The sequence below is a fragment of the Equus asinus genome, chromosome 8 (genome assembly GCF_041296235.1).
Source record: "Equus asinus isolate D_3611 breed Donkey chromosome 8, EquAss-T2T_v2, whole genome shotgun sequence".
Taxonomy (NCBI): Eukaryota; Metazoa; Chordata; class Mammalia; order Perissodactyla; family Equidae; genus Equus; species Equus asinus.
In genome coordinates, this window is record NC_091797.1 from 88942043 (window position 1) to 88958588 (window position 16546).

Here is a 16546-nt window from a genome sequence, read left to right on the forward strand (position 1 = left end):
GTCATCCAGACACTCTCCTCTAGGGTGACCAACCATCCTGGCTTGTCCCCAACTGTCCTGGTTTTGGCACTGACAGTCCTGTGTCTCGGCTGAGTCCTCAGCGCCAGGCAAACCGGGGCAGTTGGCCACTCTCTTCTCCTTATGGCCATGTCCGAAAACTAGAATCATCTGTCTTGAATGCATCCCCTCACTCAATCCTCACGATTCCCCTGGGGAGAGGGGAAGTGGTATTGTGCCCATTTTACAGATGGAGAAATTTTGTCCAGAGAGGGGAAGCAATGCGCCCAAGGTAACACAGCAGGTGAGTGGCCGAGCTGGGATTCAGACCCAGGGCTCATGATTCTTCAGTGCAGGATCTGGGGGTTCCTTTGCCTCACCCTGCTTCTTCCTGTCTGTCTGGCTAGCCAGGTGGGCTGGGGACCCTGAGCCTCTTGACTTGCTTCAAGTGGGCAGGGATGTCTGAGCCCTCGGTCAGGGGCCAGGCACCCAGGGTTCATGCAGCCCCCTTGGCAGGGACCACTTGCTCCTCCTGTCTCCCACTGGAACATTCCTGATACCACAGCATCCACACCTTCCCCGTCCCCACAGATGAATGTTCTCGAAAAGGAACCACGGTGGGTTTGTTTCCTTTTCTTTTTCTTTCTTTTTTTAGCATCCATGAGAAATCTCCCTCTGCAGGGTTAAAATGTGTGTTCTCAGAAAATAGCGGTGTTTCATGGAGGCGCCTTGAGCTGAATCAAAGAGCCTCATTCTTCTGAAAGTCCTTCTCCCCGTTTCTGCATCCGCCTCCTATCAAAGGGAATTCACAGCCTTGGCTTTCTGTCACTGTTGTCATGGAAATCATTATAAGGATGGGATGGCGTGGACCAGAGGTCGGGGTACAGTTGCTTCGGCTCCCAGCACACGTGGCCCGGATGCTGGAGTCGGAGATAATCAAATAAAGTGGCGATGACATTGGGCGTCGCTGCATCTCCTCCCCGATGGACGGTGTTTATCCTCTACCTGAAGGCTCCAGGGACTGACGGAGGCGGGGGAGCAGACGGGAGGGGGTGGGGAGCTAGCTTTGCTGCTGACTGCCTCTCAAGTGTTGGGTATGCTGCCGAACAATCCTGTTCCTTCATCCATCCATCCATTCATTCATTCAGTATTATGCAGCACCTACTATGTGTCAGGCAATGTGCAAGGTCTACGTGGACAGCCGTAAGACAGGTGTGGTACCCTCCCCCCTGAAACTTACATCTGATGGAACAGAAGACAATCAAATGATGATTCAAATAAACGGTTACATCCCAGCTGAATTCAGGTGATAAAGGAAATAAGCGGGGTCTGGAGCAGGGAGTCGTAAGGGGTCCCGTTTAGCTTGGATGGTCAGCTAAACTACCCTGAGAAGGTGAAGTGGGCAGGGACCAGGACGTGCACAGCCTGGAAGTCTGGATTTTATTCCAAGGGCGCAGAGAAGCCACTGGGAGGTTTTGAGCAGAGGGGGCATAATCCGATTCGCAGTTAGAGGTCGCTCTTCCGTGCAGAGAATGGATTGTGGAGGGAAGGAGCGGGTGCCGTTAGGAGGCTAGGGCACTGTTCTGGGCCAGAGGAACTGGCTGCCTGGGCAAGTGGTGATGGAGATGGCGAGAGGGGTCAAGCTTGGGGTTCAAGTAGACGGGACTTGCAGATGGTCGGGGTGGCAGCAATAAGTACATTATTTAGGTAATCCTCGCCATACCCCTAAGAGGTGGATATTTCTACTTTTTGACCCATTTTACTAATAAGGAAACATGTTCTGAGAGGTTGAGTAATTTACCCAAGAGCACACAGCAGTATGTGTCGGAAAGCTGTGTGTGCCAACGGTTTCAGACTTAGGCAACTAGGTTTGCATAATATGGGTCTGTTAACCTTTGTCAAGCACCTACTATGTTCTAGGATTTTCCCTGGTGTCTCAGGGTCCCCAAACTTGGCTGCACACCAGATAACTTAAGTACCATTTAAAAATCACGGATTTCTGGATCCCACCCTCAGAGTCTTTTTTAAGTCTGGGTTGGGACCCAGGACTTATTATTTTAATGGTCGCATCAGGGGCTTCTGATACTGGTCCCAGGACCAGCATTTGGGTATCATGGACCTCATTTATCCTCCCTTTTCAAGTTCAGTGGCAATACATCCGTTTTGCAGATGAGACAAATGATGGCGAGGTTATATTAGTGCGACAGATCTTAGTTCAACTGATTTTAAAATTAATTGAATTTCGAGTCAAGTGAACTGGATGCAGCGCCTGCTAGTTTTGTGACCTTTGACAAGCGACATGACCTCCCTGAGCCCTTTGCCTACAGTGGAGCGTCCTCATCGCTTGATGTCCCAGGAGGTTGCAGGGGGCTGATGAGGTGGAGCCAGCCAGGGCTTCAGAAACTCGGACACCCTGCAGCCTTCACAGCTCGCTGCCCATGGCGGGATCACCCAGAGGAAGGTTTGCTCTGGAAGTGCACGGGGAGGGCAGGGGTCCTGAGGCAGCTATGAGAGAACTGCACGCATTCGGCAACTATGGATTCATTTGTCTCCACTGGGGGATGAATTCGAGGCCAGCCTGCAGGGAGATGGAGGAGACAACAAGGTCCCTGCCCTCGAGGGTCCCCTGGTCTAGGCAATGGCCAGAACTAGGAGCAGACTAGTGACAAGCAACGTGGTGAGCTCTTTATTGGGGTGATGCTGGCATTTAGCTAGAGAGGATGCCCTTGATTTAGCGGTGGGAGAGGAGCTAGCGGCTTCAGCGGTCTCTTTAAAGATGGAAATGACTTGCTGGTTAGGTAAGATGCACGTGGCCATTCTAGGAGCATAAAGGGCTGAGGCATGTGGAGATGGGAAGCGTGTTCCCCTTGGCACCGTGTTGCTGGAGTAGAAAGTGCCCAAGAGTCAGAGCAGAGAGGATAATATCAGTAATTGAGGCTGCAGCCAGCTCACGAATGGTTTAGTGAACCCGGCTAAGGAGGTTGTGCTTTATCCCTAAGGTAATAGGGAGCCATGAAGAGCTACAGAGCAGAGAAGGACGTGGTCAGAAGTGCTCGTGAAAAATGGCAGGGTTCCAGGTCCAGCTGAAGCACTAATGTGTGACATGCCAGGCTCCATCAGCAGCCTGGGAGAGGGCTCCCTCAGACAGAGCATCTTCTAGAGTCCCTGGGTTCTTCCCAAATGGACAGGCACCCCCTCTGCCCATTGCCCCGCTGTCCAGAATCCCAAGCGAATTGTTAATCTCTTTCCACCCACTTTCTCTCCATTGGGAGCCTTGGATAGATCTCAGATCATGTCTGAGGTTTAAGACTCTGCTGATAAAACATGGAAGGTTCTGGAGTGAGGTAGAACCTTTTCTTTCGATTCAGATCCTCCCTCTGCTACCTAATTAGCTATAGGATTTGGGGCAAGCCACTCTCACTTTCCCACTTAAAAAGGGGCCGTGGTATTCCCGGCTCCTTGGGTTGACATAAAAAACACGAGACCATGGATTTGAAAGAATTCTTGAAACTGAAAACTATGAGACGATGATTTCAAAATGTAGAGCTCCCCTCCGGCTCCCTGGTCCCCCACGCTGGTGTCGGCTGTTGGAAGCCTTTGGTTTCTGGGCACACGATTTTACAAGACCTCGTGGAACAGGCAGACAGGTGAGGTGTGGAGTGACTCTAACGACACCTCCTCCTCAGGAGCCAATTACTAAATAATTCCCATGGAATGTTTCCACTGGAAACAAACTCATCTGGAGACACCAGCAACTCCAACAACCAAGACACATAATTGAGATAATTGCTGTGCATAAATAACACCGTGAGGAGCAGATGCTGCCACCTGGCTCTGAGGAGAGAGCTGAAGACGTCTTCTCCAGGACAGTGGTTCCTCCTTTTTCTTCATTGGATTCATGCTCTTGACTTTTGTCTCCTCCCCAAAGGGACTACGTGATTTGCTTTTTGTTAAATGGAGAAGAGTTTGCACTGAGTTGCACTTTATTTGTTTGCTTCATTCATGCCAGGGGCTGTATTCACCCCTTCCTGCCGAGAACAAAGCTGTCACCCCACCTCTCTTCTCTCACGGTCTCCTGGGTTTGCCCCTGGGATAGGACACAGGATGCCCTCCCACTTGCCCCCTTTGTGCACCCGTCTCCTCATTCACCTTCCAACGTCTTAAAGGCAGGAGTAGAATGAGTGAACATGTTACAAAACTTGTCCAAAGTCACAAAGGTAGTAAGAGATTGAGGTGGGGTTTGAACCCATGGAGTGTGACTTCAACACCTGGGAACTCAGTAACCACTAGCCCGAAGTACCAATGCGCCTCCTGTTGGCCCGCTGCCGTCTCTGGGCGCTCACATCCCTTCTGGAAGCCCCGAGTGCTCCTGTCGGCCCTTCCGCTGGGGGATTCTGGCTCAGCTTCAGGGGGCCCGTTGGGCCTGGTGCGTCTGCTGCACAATGACCTCCCAGGGGTGGTCAGGTCACAGTCTGAGGTCCTCCTGTGAGCGCACGCGAGACCTGTAACTCTTGATTCCTCCCAAGCGCCCTTCGTTGGGACATTTGTCACCGTGTATCACGCATGCTCCCATGAGACGTTGTAAACAGCTCATAAGCTCTGGGAAGATGACCCTGAGGGGAGTTTTTTGTGCCACTGAATGCCTTTGGGACACTTCTCCCCAGCCAGGGACCACAGGACAGGCGGCTGGAATGTTTTATTTGAAGAGACTTTTTTTTTTTAAAGATTATGTTGGAATGAGTTGATTCAATATTAACATAACCTCCTGTCAGAGGAGATAAAGGCTGAATTGTAATTGGTTAAAAACATGGTTATCATGGGCCAGTTCACCCCACAAATATTGACACTTCGAATACGGTGATGGATGAGGTGGGAAAGGCTGGGTTCGTTATAGGCAGGGCGTGCCATTTATGCATCTCCCCCAAAGGGCCTGGGACCGTTAGCCGTGGAGGGCCAGGCCCCCGGAGCAGCTCAGCCGGCCACCGGTGTAATAATAACCATCTCGATATTGATAGCGAGCATCTGTGGTTTACATCGTGCTGGGCACAGGGCCGAGCACTTGGATGTCATGATCTCATTCTGTCCCCCCATCTCACTTGAACACAGTGAATTCCGGGAGGGCAGGGCCTCTTCAGTTTGGGGGCCTGAGCGTAGCAGTGTGTCTGCATCTAGCAGGCGCTCAGTGAACGAGGAGGGACTGACGGGATGGCCTGTGACTTCACCGGAAGCAGCTCATACGATGTCCACCTGACGTAGGAGGAAACTCAGCAGACAGGAAACTCGCCCAAAGTCACAGAGTTTGGGAGGAACTGAGATTTTAAAAAAAATAACAACTTTTGACAGCATTTCAAACTTACAGAAAAGTGGCAAGAATAGTTCAAAGGACTCCTGTGTCTCCTCCCCCTCAATTCATTAATTTTTAACATTTTGCCACATTTGCTTTCTCATTCTCTAAATTATATTTTCTGCATTTTTTGAAAACACGTTACAGACACGAGACTCCTTTGCTCTAATCAAAATCAGAAGATTTAACGTTGATAAAATACTGTTTTCTAATCCGAGGGTCAGCGAGCTGTGGCCCACATGCCACATTCAGGGTACGGCCTGTTTTTTCTGTTGTTATTTTGTTTTTTGTTTTTTTATTACTGCCTCAGAGCCGAGAACGGTTTTCATGTTTTTAAATGGCTGCATTTAAAGTGTTTAGATGACTATCTACATATATCTTTCAATTTTGCCCCTTGGCCTGCAAAGCCTAAAATTTACTATGTGAACCTTGAAGAAAAAGTTTCATCTTATTTGCTGACTATTCGAGTTTTTCCCATTGCCCCATGAATGTTCTTTATAGAAATTTTTCTCCCTGTTTAGGATCCAACCTGGATGCAAAACGGCTTGCATCAGTCTTCATGATGTCATAGGTCCTCGGCGTTTCTTTGTATTTAATGACGCTGACCTTCTCGGAGAGCTCGGGCCAGCTATATTGTAGAATATTCTTCCATTTGGGTGAGCTGGAGTTCGAGCCTCCTTCTTTTTTATTTCAGAGCCATTTGGATTTGTGCAGGTCTGAGGGTGTTCCTGGGGCACAGGACTTCCAATGCGAAAACCAGAAAAGTCTTAAGCAAACAGGGATGAGCTGCCATCCTATAGCCAGCGTCTGAGGCACTGAGTAAGCCTGGGGAGGAGAAAAGGGCCCCTGGCCTTTCAGTATGGCCTGTTCTCAAGGGGTACCCGTAGGTTTAGGGGAGAGCGTGAATGGACCAGAAGCCAGTTTAAGAGTCTTTTCTCGATTATCTGCTCATGTGGCTGCTTCGGTGAATTCTCACCATCCACTTGTTCCAGCCTTGTGTCTTGCTTTTCTTGCTCATTTATGCACGTGAGACTCATTGCTATTATTCTATATTCTAGTTGGTTCATTCTCCTTGCTATTTTATGAGATGACAGCACAGTTTATCCATTTTGACATTTATGGACATGTAAGTTGTGTCTAGATTTTGGTTATTAGGAATACAGCCACTGTGAACATTTTTCCTACGTTATTTTACTTGTGCTGGGGCACAAGCGTGTGCATTTCTGTAGAGTGTGTACACCCAGCCGCATGATGTCTCTGGCTCATGGTACACGTGTTTCTTCAACTGTAGTAGATACTGTCAAATGGTTCCCCAAAGCATCTGTGGGCATGGGCACTCCCAACAGCAGATACGAGATGCCACAGGCGTCCCATCCTTGTCAGCACTTGGTATTGTCAGTTATTTGCATTTTAGCCATTCTGAGGAGGACGTGTTTTTGCAGTTCTATATTGCGTTTCTTTGATGAGTAATGAGGTGGATCAGCTTTTCAAAGTCATCGGCCACCTGGAGAGCTGCTTCTGCTGTTCAAGCCGTCTGCTCATCTTTCTTGGGTGGTTTTCTTACTGATTTGTGGGATATGCTGAGTGTAAGCTCTTTGCTGGGTGTATGGCAAATATTTCACCCCACTTTGGGGCTTGCTGTTAGATTCTCTTAGTGGTGTCATTTCATGACTAGAAGTGCTTCATTTTAAGGTCACCCGACTGATCAATCGTAGATATCTTGGAACCCAAATTTAAAATCACTTGGTTAGGCAGAGGGTGTCTGGTTAGCTGAATGCTGTGGGTAAGTGAGTCTTGTGGTGCAGGATGGTGGGAAGCCCACCGCCCTACTTGGGGGTCCGGCTGGGCCTCGTGGTCCTGTGCCCCTCTGCGCTGTCAGGCTCTCCTGAGTTGTTCTACTCCAGGAACGGCAGAGCTTTCTTTGTAAAGTGAGGAAGATTTGAGCTATCCCGGGGCTTTTCAAGCGTGTATGTGTCTGTTTACTTTTTAGCAGAAGCAGCCCCCTTGTTGAAGGGAAATCTCATTAGAGGGCCCTCTGCCTTGAGCATCCCCGGGCCAGCGCTTGACTGGGCTCCCCTCATTTATCCCGAAGTGACCTCCTTCCAGCTTGGAATAAAGGGACCCCCTTGGGGACCCGGAGTTTGGTGAACAAGTCTGTGGTCACTGTCCCCGTCCAGGTCATTTCCTCCTGCAGGGGAGGGTCCTGCCCACACGGCCCGCCCCTCGTCCTTCCTAGGGAGCCCACTGTCTGGACACCAGCCAGCGTCTGGGTCAGAGACCTGTGCTTGGGGGGCCCCGGGGAGCAGATGGGCAGCGGGTGGCTTCCCTGGGGGGAGTGGGGCTCGAGTGGGCAACCCACGTCGAGGGGTGGGCAGCTCAGGCTGCAGACTCAGGCAGCCCCACTGACTGGCCGGGTCTAGCCTTGTGTCTTGCTTTTCTTGCTCATTTATGCACATGAGACTTATTGCTATTATTCTATGTTCTAGTTGGTTCATTCTCCTTGATATCAATAAATGATGGTCCTGTAGCACAATGTAGGGGAAATTATGGAATGTTTCATGTGTGCCCAAATAGCTTGAGATCAAGGACACAGAATGGAACCACAAAATGGTCTTAGGAAACGTCCCCTTGGGGCCACTGTCATCCAACTTCTGAGTCTCATAGACCATTGGTGGACCTGGCTCTTTTTTTTTTTTTTTTTTTGAGGAAGATCAGCCCTGAGCTAACATCTGCTGCCAATCCTCCTCTTTTTGTTGAGGAAGACTGGCCCTGAGCTCACATCCATGCCCATCTTCCTCTACTTTATATGTGGGACACCTACCACAGCATGGCTTGCCAAGCAGTGCCATGTCCGCACCTGGGATCCAAACCGACGATCCCTGGGCCGCTGAAGCGGAATGTGGGAACTTAACCACTGCGCCACCGGGCCGGCCCCTGGCCTGACACTTTTAATGTCTCCATTTCATAAATTTGCTGGATCTCAGGGCTCCTGTGGTGTGAGGTGCTGGTGAGCCCCTTCAGGGAGAGCCTTTCTGTTGGAGGTTCATTCTCCTGAGAGTCTTGACGGGATGTCGAGGCCTGGAAAGGGCTGCCATTAGCCCGCCAAAGACACCATTTCTTAGACAGAATGCTTCCCCAGGGCATTTGTGATGCAATATTTTTAAATCCTCTGAGTTGTTCAAACCAGACTCAGAAATCCAGGTTCTAACTGTTCTGCTGAAATATCAGAATTTCTGCTCTCCCCGCCTCGTTCCGTCTGTCTAGCCAACCCATCGAGGAGCTTTAATAAGTCCAGAGGAAACATTTTACTCGGGTATTTAAAGCAGGCAGATGGCTTCGCGGAGGAAAGTGACGCTATTCATGGGCTTGTGGCTGATGGAAATGCGATGGGAATCTCAATGGCCGGTGCCCTGAGTGAAAGGAGGTGGGTGTTGGGGACAGAAGGGCTGCGATGAACTCAGAGAAGGACTCATGTGCGCAGGGGGTGTGTGTGGGGGCCCAGAAATTGCCTGGGTTTGGAGTCTCCTCCTCTTGAGTCTGGCCTTGGGCAAGTCACTTCCACTGCCCGGGCTGCGTTTCCTCCTTTGTAAACTGATGAGGGCTGTTTCCGTCCTTGCAGGGCTGGTGTGGGCTATAGGGGTAACGACCGTCAGGTGGCCCACGCGGTGCTTGATGCAGTAGGTGATGAAGAAATCTTCCATCCTCTGTCCCTCAGTGAATAATCAGGAAGGGAGAGCATTTATCCCTTCATGGGGAGGGATCATCCACAGGGTAGGTAAGCCATAAACGATGTTATTCTATCACAGGGTTTTGGGTAGGGCTACTTTGATCCAGCTTTGGCAGAACAGCATCAACAAACACTATCTCCAGTGGTTTTGAGTGTTTACTCTGGGGCTGACACTGTATGTATTGTTTCCTCTAACTTGCTCGCTCATTCTGTATCTGGGTTCCAGGTGACGGCAACCCAGCTCAAATTGGCTGGAGCAGAAAAAGGGAATTTATTGGCCAAGATATCTGGAGTTCTGAGGCTAGGACTGCCTTCAGGTTTGGCTGGATCTAGGTGCTTAACAATGTCATTAAGAATGTGTCTCCTGCCTCCTCAACCTTGATATAACCTTGTAGTCTTAGGAAGGCACTTCCTTCTTGGTGGGAAGAGGACCCTCAGACACTCCAAGCTTGTGTTCTGCATTAGAAAGAACCAACTTTGTTTCCACGGCCCCAGCAAGAATCCTTGCGTCAGCCATGCTGTTTTCCCACAAGCAACCTCTATGGCAATGGGAGGTGGTGCTCTGATTGGCTAGGCTGAGTCACGTCATCTTCTCTGGGCCTGAGAGGGCAGGGGAAGCCCCACCAGAACCACATGGACATTTGGGGGGTGCACATTTTTTGCAGGGAAGATGGGGTGTTGCTTTCAAAGGAAGGGAGAGTAGATGCTGTGCAGCCACGTCATAAGATTTCCCCTACAGAGCGTGTGCGGTGGGCACCCCTGTTGCAGATGGAGTGCAGGGTAATGCCTCAGAGTGGGGACTTGGTGGCCAGATGGCCTAGGTTCATCACCCAGATCTGCCACTTAGTACTTGTGTGACCTCCAGCAAGTCGCTTGACCTCTCTTCCCTTCGGTTTCCTCAACCGTAACAACAGGCATGGCTGTTGACGCTACCTCAGTGTGTTGCTGTGACGGTTAAATGAGTTAACACGGAAAAGTCTTGAGAGCAGTGCGTGGTATGGAGTAAGAACTCATCTTCGTGACCTATGTGCGTAGCATCCCCTAGACTTGTGCAGTACACAACGAATACAACTATGCTCAGCAGTCCTGTTTAATGAATATGAACCATTTTCTCCCCCATGTTATGGATGGTGAATACCGAAGCTCAGAGAGGCTAAGGAAGCTGCTCAAGGTCACAGGCTCGTAGATAAGAGGAGCTGGGGCTGGAACCCAATTCTGCCTGACCACTGGGTCTGCGCTTAACGACTGTGTGATGCTGTGTGATGTTGAATGTCCCCCTTGCGGGAGATGAGAGGCCGTATTGGGAGAATGTACCCCTACCCCCATCCTTTGGTGACAGGTGTTTGGAGCAGTGCCTGGCACAGAGGAAGAGCTCGTTCTCACACCCCATGTGCGTGGCGTCCCCCACGCTCCTGCGACACTTTCATCCTAGATGGCGCTCATCTCCTCTTGCCCCTGAGGACACCAGGCTTCCAGGACCTTTAGCATCCTCCCACAATCCCCGAAGAGTCGGGACCTCCCCGAACATCCCCACACCAAACCTGAGAGACCCTTAACTCACCCACAAGGTTGGGAGGCACGTTCCCACCCGCAGTTGCAGTCTTGGGGGCCTGGGAATGGGCGCATGCTCACAAGTGGAGGCTCCGGGCTCCCGGGGCTGGGCAACCAACGACGCCCTCCTGGGACACGTGCCCCTCAGAGCGGGAGCAGACTCTGGGGACAGTGACAGATTTAATGAGTGGATGATAGAATGACGGAACGTGCCAGGGTGAGAGAGTTTTCTGGCTTTCAGAGGTGTTTTGATGCTTTGTCCCCCCATATGTGTGGCATTATTGTGTTGGTTTTACAAGACACAAGATTTGGGAGAGAAAGAAAAGCAGGAAATCCATACCTGTGGCCTCGGTGAGAGTCTCTTGTGGGTCCACTCCCACGCGAGGTCTAGACAGGGATGAAAGCCACTGGGTCTCTCCCTCCCCCCAGTGCAAACCCAGGGGGGCTTGTCCATGGGATCATGACGGTGACCTGGAGCTCAGAGGTGTGAGGTGGCGGCTGTCCCCCCTGGGGCTTCTCATTGGCGCGCCGGTTGCCAGGGCTGCAGAATGGACCCCCATAAGCCTTCCCCCGGAGCTGCGTGTCACCTGGCTGCCCCGTCCCCCTCTGCTCGAACCCCTGTTCTGCCAGGATCCCCTCCCGGGAAGGCATTTTGAAAGCCCTGGTGGACAGTGTCGCACTGCCGGAGGATGCCATCCCGGCCCGAAGGTGACTTGCCACCCGACTTCATAAAAATGTCCGTCAAACAGCCCCAATCTGGAAGTAATGTGCAGTGAGATATTCCTACCCCAGCTCATCCATAACAGGAAATCAGCCCAAGATGGCCCTGTATTTCTTCCTGCTCCCTAAAGAGTAATAAATTGAAATTTTTAAAGCTCGGCGTTAAGATGGCTTGTCAGCAGCAGCCCGGAGGCTGCCCAGTGAGGGAGGCTTTGGGCTGGAGAATTTCCCGTCTCGTCCATCCAGATGCTACTAAAACGCGGGCCTGCTGGACGTGTGTGCTCTGGGCTCGGCACCCTGTCCGCCCATCCCAGTCTGCCGGGAAGCCTAAAATTCCTCCTTGAGATCGTGGGTGCCCAGGCCCTGCGGCATCCCGGCAGCGTGACCTTGACAGCCCCTGTGGCCTCTGCTTCATTTTCTTCCCCTCTAAAATGGGGATAAAAACTGCCACGTCTCAGGCCGTGAAGGGGATGAAAGGGATGAACCACAGCCACACCCGCCGGCCCTTTTGTAGGGTGCTCTCAGTGCCAGGCGTGTGCTACGCACTGTCGTGTTTTCAGTCATTCATCCTGGGAGGACCCTGTGATGGAACTGTCCCCATGGCACAGATGAGGAAAGCGAGGCATGGCCACCTTCGAGGACTGGCTGGAGAGGCAGATCCCGCGGGGCTGGATCCAGGGCCCCAGCTCCGACCTCCACACACCGTGGGATCTGGCACTTCAGTGCCACCAAATGTTGGTTTCCTTCCTCTTCCCTGCGGGGTGAACTTGTTCATCTCTGGAAGTTTCTAGTAACGATGCATGTCACTGCCCCCACATTGATTCAAACCCTGAACTCTGTCTGTTCTCTCCGGTTTGTTTAATTACCTCTCCTTCTACAGGCCCCACCCTGGGACAGGCCCTCATGACACTGTCTGAGTGGCTTCTATTACGGCACCAAGTCTCTGAGCTGACTGCTTTCTCTGCAACCGAGCTCTCCCTTTATTTTAATCCCTCCTACCCATGTGGTCAGACTTGCCATGAGGGGCTGTGGAGCCCAGTGGTTAAAAGCTTGGGGTCTTGAGTTGGACCAACCTATTGTATCCACTGACCAGCTGTGTGACTGTGGGCAAGTCACTTCCCCTCTCTGAGCCTCAGTTTCCTCCTCTATCCATTAGTCTTCCTGGTGGCACCTTTGTCCTAGAGCTGTTGTGGGAGGTTCTGGAGCAAGGCAGACGAAGCACAGAGCACTGGAAACGGTCCCCAAGCAACAGCAGCAGGTGTGGTGTTCATGCCCAAACCCTCAGGGCCAGGATAATCCTGCCTCTAACCCAGTGTGAGTGGAGAACACCGCCAGCAGCCGTCTCCATCAACAGGGAAAGGACGGAGCATTTCTGGATCGTGCGCCATATACCACCTGTAAAATGGGGATCAAAATAGGGCCTCCTTTCTCCGGTGGCTCCGAGGACCAGCAGCATCACGCAGATGCGACCCTCAGCCACGGGAGGAGCGGAGCAGGCGGGCGCTGCTGTCGTCCTCTGCGGCTCTGCCCTGTTGAGCTCCTTACAGTGGCTCTCGCTCGCCTCCTGGCCCTGGGCCGAGCAACTTGGGCTGGAGCGGGGCCCTGCGTGGTGCCTCCGTCCACCATTAGTTGTCTGACATCACCTCCGTGATGGCCCATCTGCTCCCGTCTGCTCAGACCTTTTGTTCTGTGCACACCCACTGTGCAGTCTTCCCTTTCTGTCTACTTCCTCTCTGATTGGAGCACCTGCTTCCTGGAGGACCGCAGAGGCATCCTTGCTGGCCGCTGTGTTACTGATCTTGTCCACGAAAGCCCGTCCTCCCCACAGCAGCCAGAGGAAGGTCATGCCACCCTCCTTAGAAACCGCCAATGGTTTCCTCACAGACTGAAAATAAACCGCAGCTTTGCATGCTGGCTCACAAACCTCACTGAAGTGACCCCCATTCACTTCTTCTGCATCACCTCCTCCTCTCTCTCTCTGTCCAGTTGTCCAGCCACACCGGCCATCTTTCCATTTCTCAGCACCAAGTTTGTTCTTGTTCCTGCCCCAGGTCCTTTGCACTGGCTATTGCCTCTACTCAGGGCACTCTTCCTCCTAAATCTGCACATGGCCGTCTCCTGTGCATCTTAGGTCTTAGCTGAAACGCCTCTCCTTAGTGAGGCCTCTGGCTTCTGCAGGAATCAGGGGCTGCCTTTGCCCTGCCTGCTGGCAGGGGAGCCCTCCTTCCCCTCTCCCCACCTTGCCAGAGGCCCTGGAGCTGCCTGCGGGAAGGTGAGACTGTGCCTGACTTCAAGCTTCCTCTGTCGATTATGCTGTAATGATGCCGATCACCTCCCCTTGCTCCACATCATTTTTCTCGGTGTGTTTCTATTCCTCCCAGTCGCTGAGGAAGACGGGCCACCAAGTCCTCCTCCTCCAGGCCCTGTGCTGAGCCTGCTGCAGGAATAGACTGTTCTCAGGGTCTCGAAAAGGGGGCTTTTGTGGATTTCGGTTGCTGGCATTTGGGTGGGACTGGAGCTAGAGATGCTCGTGTGGGAAGCTGTGGGAGTGGGCCAGGGCCTTGACCTTCGAATGGATGAAGCCTCCCTTCTCCCTCTCTGCCTTCCATTCACATTATCATTATTCTAACATCTGGGGCTGAATTCCTGGACACCATTTTTTTTTTTTTTTTTTTTTTTTTTTTTGCTGAGGAAGACTGGCCCTGAGCTAACATCCGTGCCTATCTTCCTCTACTTCGTATCTGGGATGCCTACCACCACATGGCTTGCCAAGTGGTTCCATGTCTGCACCTGGGATCGAACCAGCAAACGCTGGGCCGCCGAAGCGGAATGTGTGCACTTAACCACTGTGCCACTGGGTCAGCCCCAAGGACACCCTTTTTTTTTTGCTGCCTTTTTGCACCAACTTTAATGGCATTAACTGTTTTGGGGGGTGCTATCAGCCTGGCAGTTGAGAAGGTAAAAGTACGCTGGTCTGGACTATATAAGTGATATCTTTGCTCCTTGCAGCTGTGTGACTCTGGGCAAGGCCCTGGCCCTCTCTGGGCTTCAAGTGTTTTCCTTAAGTGACTTCTAAGGGTGTTTTCTGCTCAAAGATTCTAGAGTTCAGGAATCAAGGGGAAGCTGCCTTAAGGGGAAGACGGACTTAAGATTTATGCACAGACGTGCTTTTTTTCTGTCTGCCTTCTGGGGCCATGTAGGTAATTGTATCTATCTTGATGGCCCCCCTTGGCTAAGATGGGAGGCCTACTGTGTGCAGGTGGGCGGAAGGATGAGAAAGAGAGACTGTTTAAGTCAGTGACCCTTAACCTTGGAGAATCCAGTGGAAGTCGTGAATTGCGACCAGGAAATGCTCACATGCAGAATATTTTGCATTCCGTTTGTAGGGTCTTCCCAACTCTGGAACCAGGTTAGAAATGTCTACTTGGCAAGTCCCCAGTGACCTCCAAGCACCTCCTCCAGGCAGCCTTCCCTGACCCCATCCCGGTCCCCAGGGTCCCCGTGCCTGCCCCCCTCCCTGTACTCCTTCTGAGTGGCTGTCATTACCTGTCCTTGCCGCTCTCCCCCACGGGAGGCCAGGGCCCTGCCTCACTGTTTCCTGCGTGCCTGTGACTGGCCCTCAGTGGGCATCAGCAGATGTTTGCTGAATGGAACTGGGGCCAGCTCCTGGCACTGAGGCCGGGGTGGCCTGGCCTTATTTCATGGGGCAGGGCCCGTTCAATTGTGAGCGCGCTCAGACCTGGCAGCCTCGGATGCAGGCACACTTGCTTCCCCGACTGTGGGCTGATGAACAGTTGTGAAGACACGGGGGCCGCCTGGGAATTATACCGCCACGTGAGGGGGGCGGGCGGGGCTGGACGGAAGGACATGCAAGGGGGCAGCATCGGGACTTCTCATTTCTCCTCACCTCCCGCCTGGTCCAGCTGGAGCAGAGTGAAGCCAAGTGCGAGGACGCCTTGAAGACCCAGAAGGCGCTGACTGCCGACCTGGAGAGCATGCACAGCGAGCTGGAAAAGATGACCCGGAGCAAGACCCTGGTACCTGTCCATTCCTGGGGCTGTGGGGACTCGGCCAGCACGGGCTCTGAGCTAGCATGGGCCTACTGTGTGCTCAGCATGATAAGAGGGACTAGGGCACTCAGTGTACTGTAGTTGGAGGTACAGAGACCCATTGTAGACCTACTGGGTGTTCCACACTGAGTATAGACATCCTACTATAGCTGAGCATTAGAAAGGTATAAGGACATCTATGAGCATCGACTATGCCTCTGCACAGGGAGGCTAGGAAACCTGTGTGGACCTAGTGTGTGCTCAGCAGTGTGGGATGCATCTCATAGGAGCCTACCGTTTGCTTAGCACCCTAAGTGGGAACACCACTATCTATTGTGTGCCCACACCCACTCACCACTGTAAGTGGTTCTCAGTCATCTGTTGTAGTCCTACTGTGTGCTCATCACCATAGTCATTATTGTTGGGCTACTGCATGTCCGTTCTTATAAGTGGAGACAAGGGCAGCCCTTATGTCCCACTTAGGCTCACTCCTAAAAAGGACCCAGTCATTTATATGGGCCTACTATGCGCTCACCACTGAACAGGGACAAAGGAACACACATTATGGATCTATTATGTTGGTGAAAACTGGGTGTGGGTTTCCAAGTCCCCTGGCTGGGCATACAGGGTTGGCTTAAATTTATACTTGACGTGTAAAATCCTAAAGTTTAGGTATAGCTAGAGATTTATAGGGAAAAGTTTGCCTTAAGATCTCTATTGGCCCTTTTGTCGCAGATTTTGTTTGCACTAGATTAAGGGGAACGTGCCCCCAAACATTCACACACATACACACACACACACACACGCAGGGATGAATGTACCCACTCACATATAAAATCACCAGACACACGTACAAAATAAATGCCCTCGAGGGGAAAATATACATCTAAATGTCGCCATATTTATTGAGCACCTGCAGGCCAAGCACTGGGGATCTACCTGTGAACATAAATAAGTCCCTGCGTTCAGGGAGATTACAGGGTTTGCACTCACAAATATGTACCATGCACATTTAAAATGTGTGTGCAGATCCCAGGTGGGCTTGCACAGACATGCATCCATTCCCATGCACACAGGCAACAATTACACAGTCCCATGCATGCCCAGTACACACATGCACACACACACACTCACAGAGCTGTCACACCCACAGCATGC

At 51.8% G+C, this 16546-nt stretch overlaps 1 protein-coding gene across 4 annotated transcripts in view; it reads left to right on the plus strand.

Annotated features, from left to right (window-relative positions):
• MYO18B (myosin XVIIIB) overlaps positions 1 to 16546 on the plus strand; it is a 249673-nt gene that overhangs the window by 157509 nt on the left and 75618 nt on the right. For all 4 annotated transcript variants that reach the window (XR_011505408.1, XR_011505409.1, XM_070516286.1 and 1 more), the window contains exon 35: positions 15263 to 15376. Coding sequence is in view for 2 of the 4 variants with exons in the window: in XM_070516286.1 (XP_070372387.1) it covers positions 15263 to 15376 (114 nt within the window). In the remaining 2 variants the exon portion in view is untranslated. The remainder of the gene's footprint in view (positions 1 to 15262; positions 15377 to 16546) is intronic.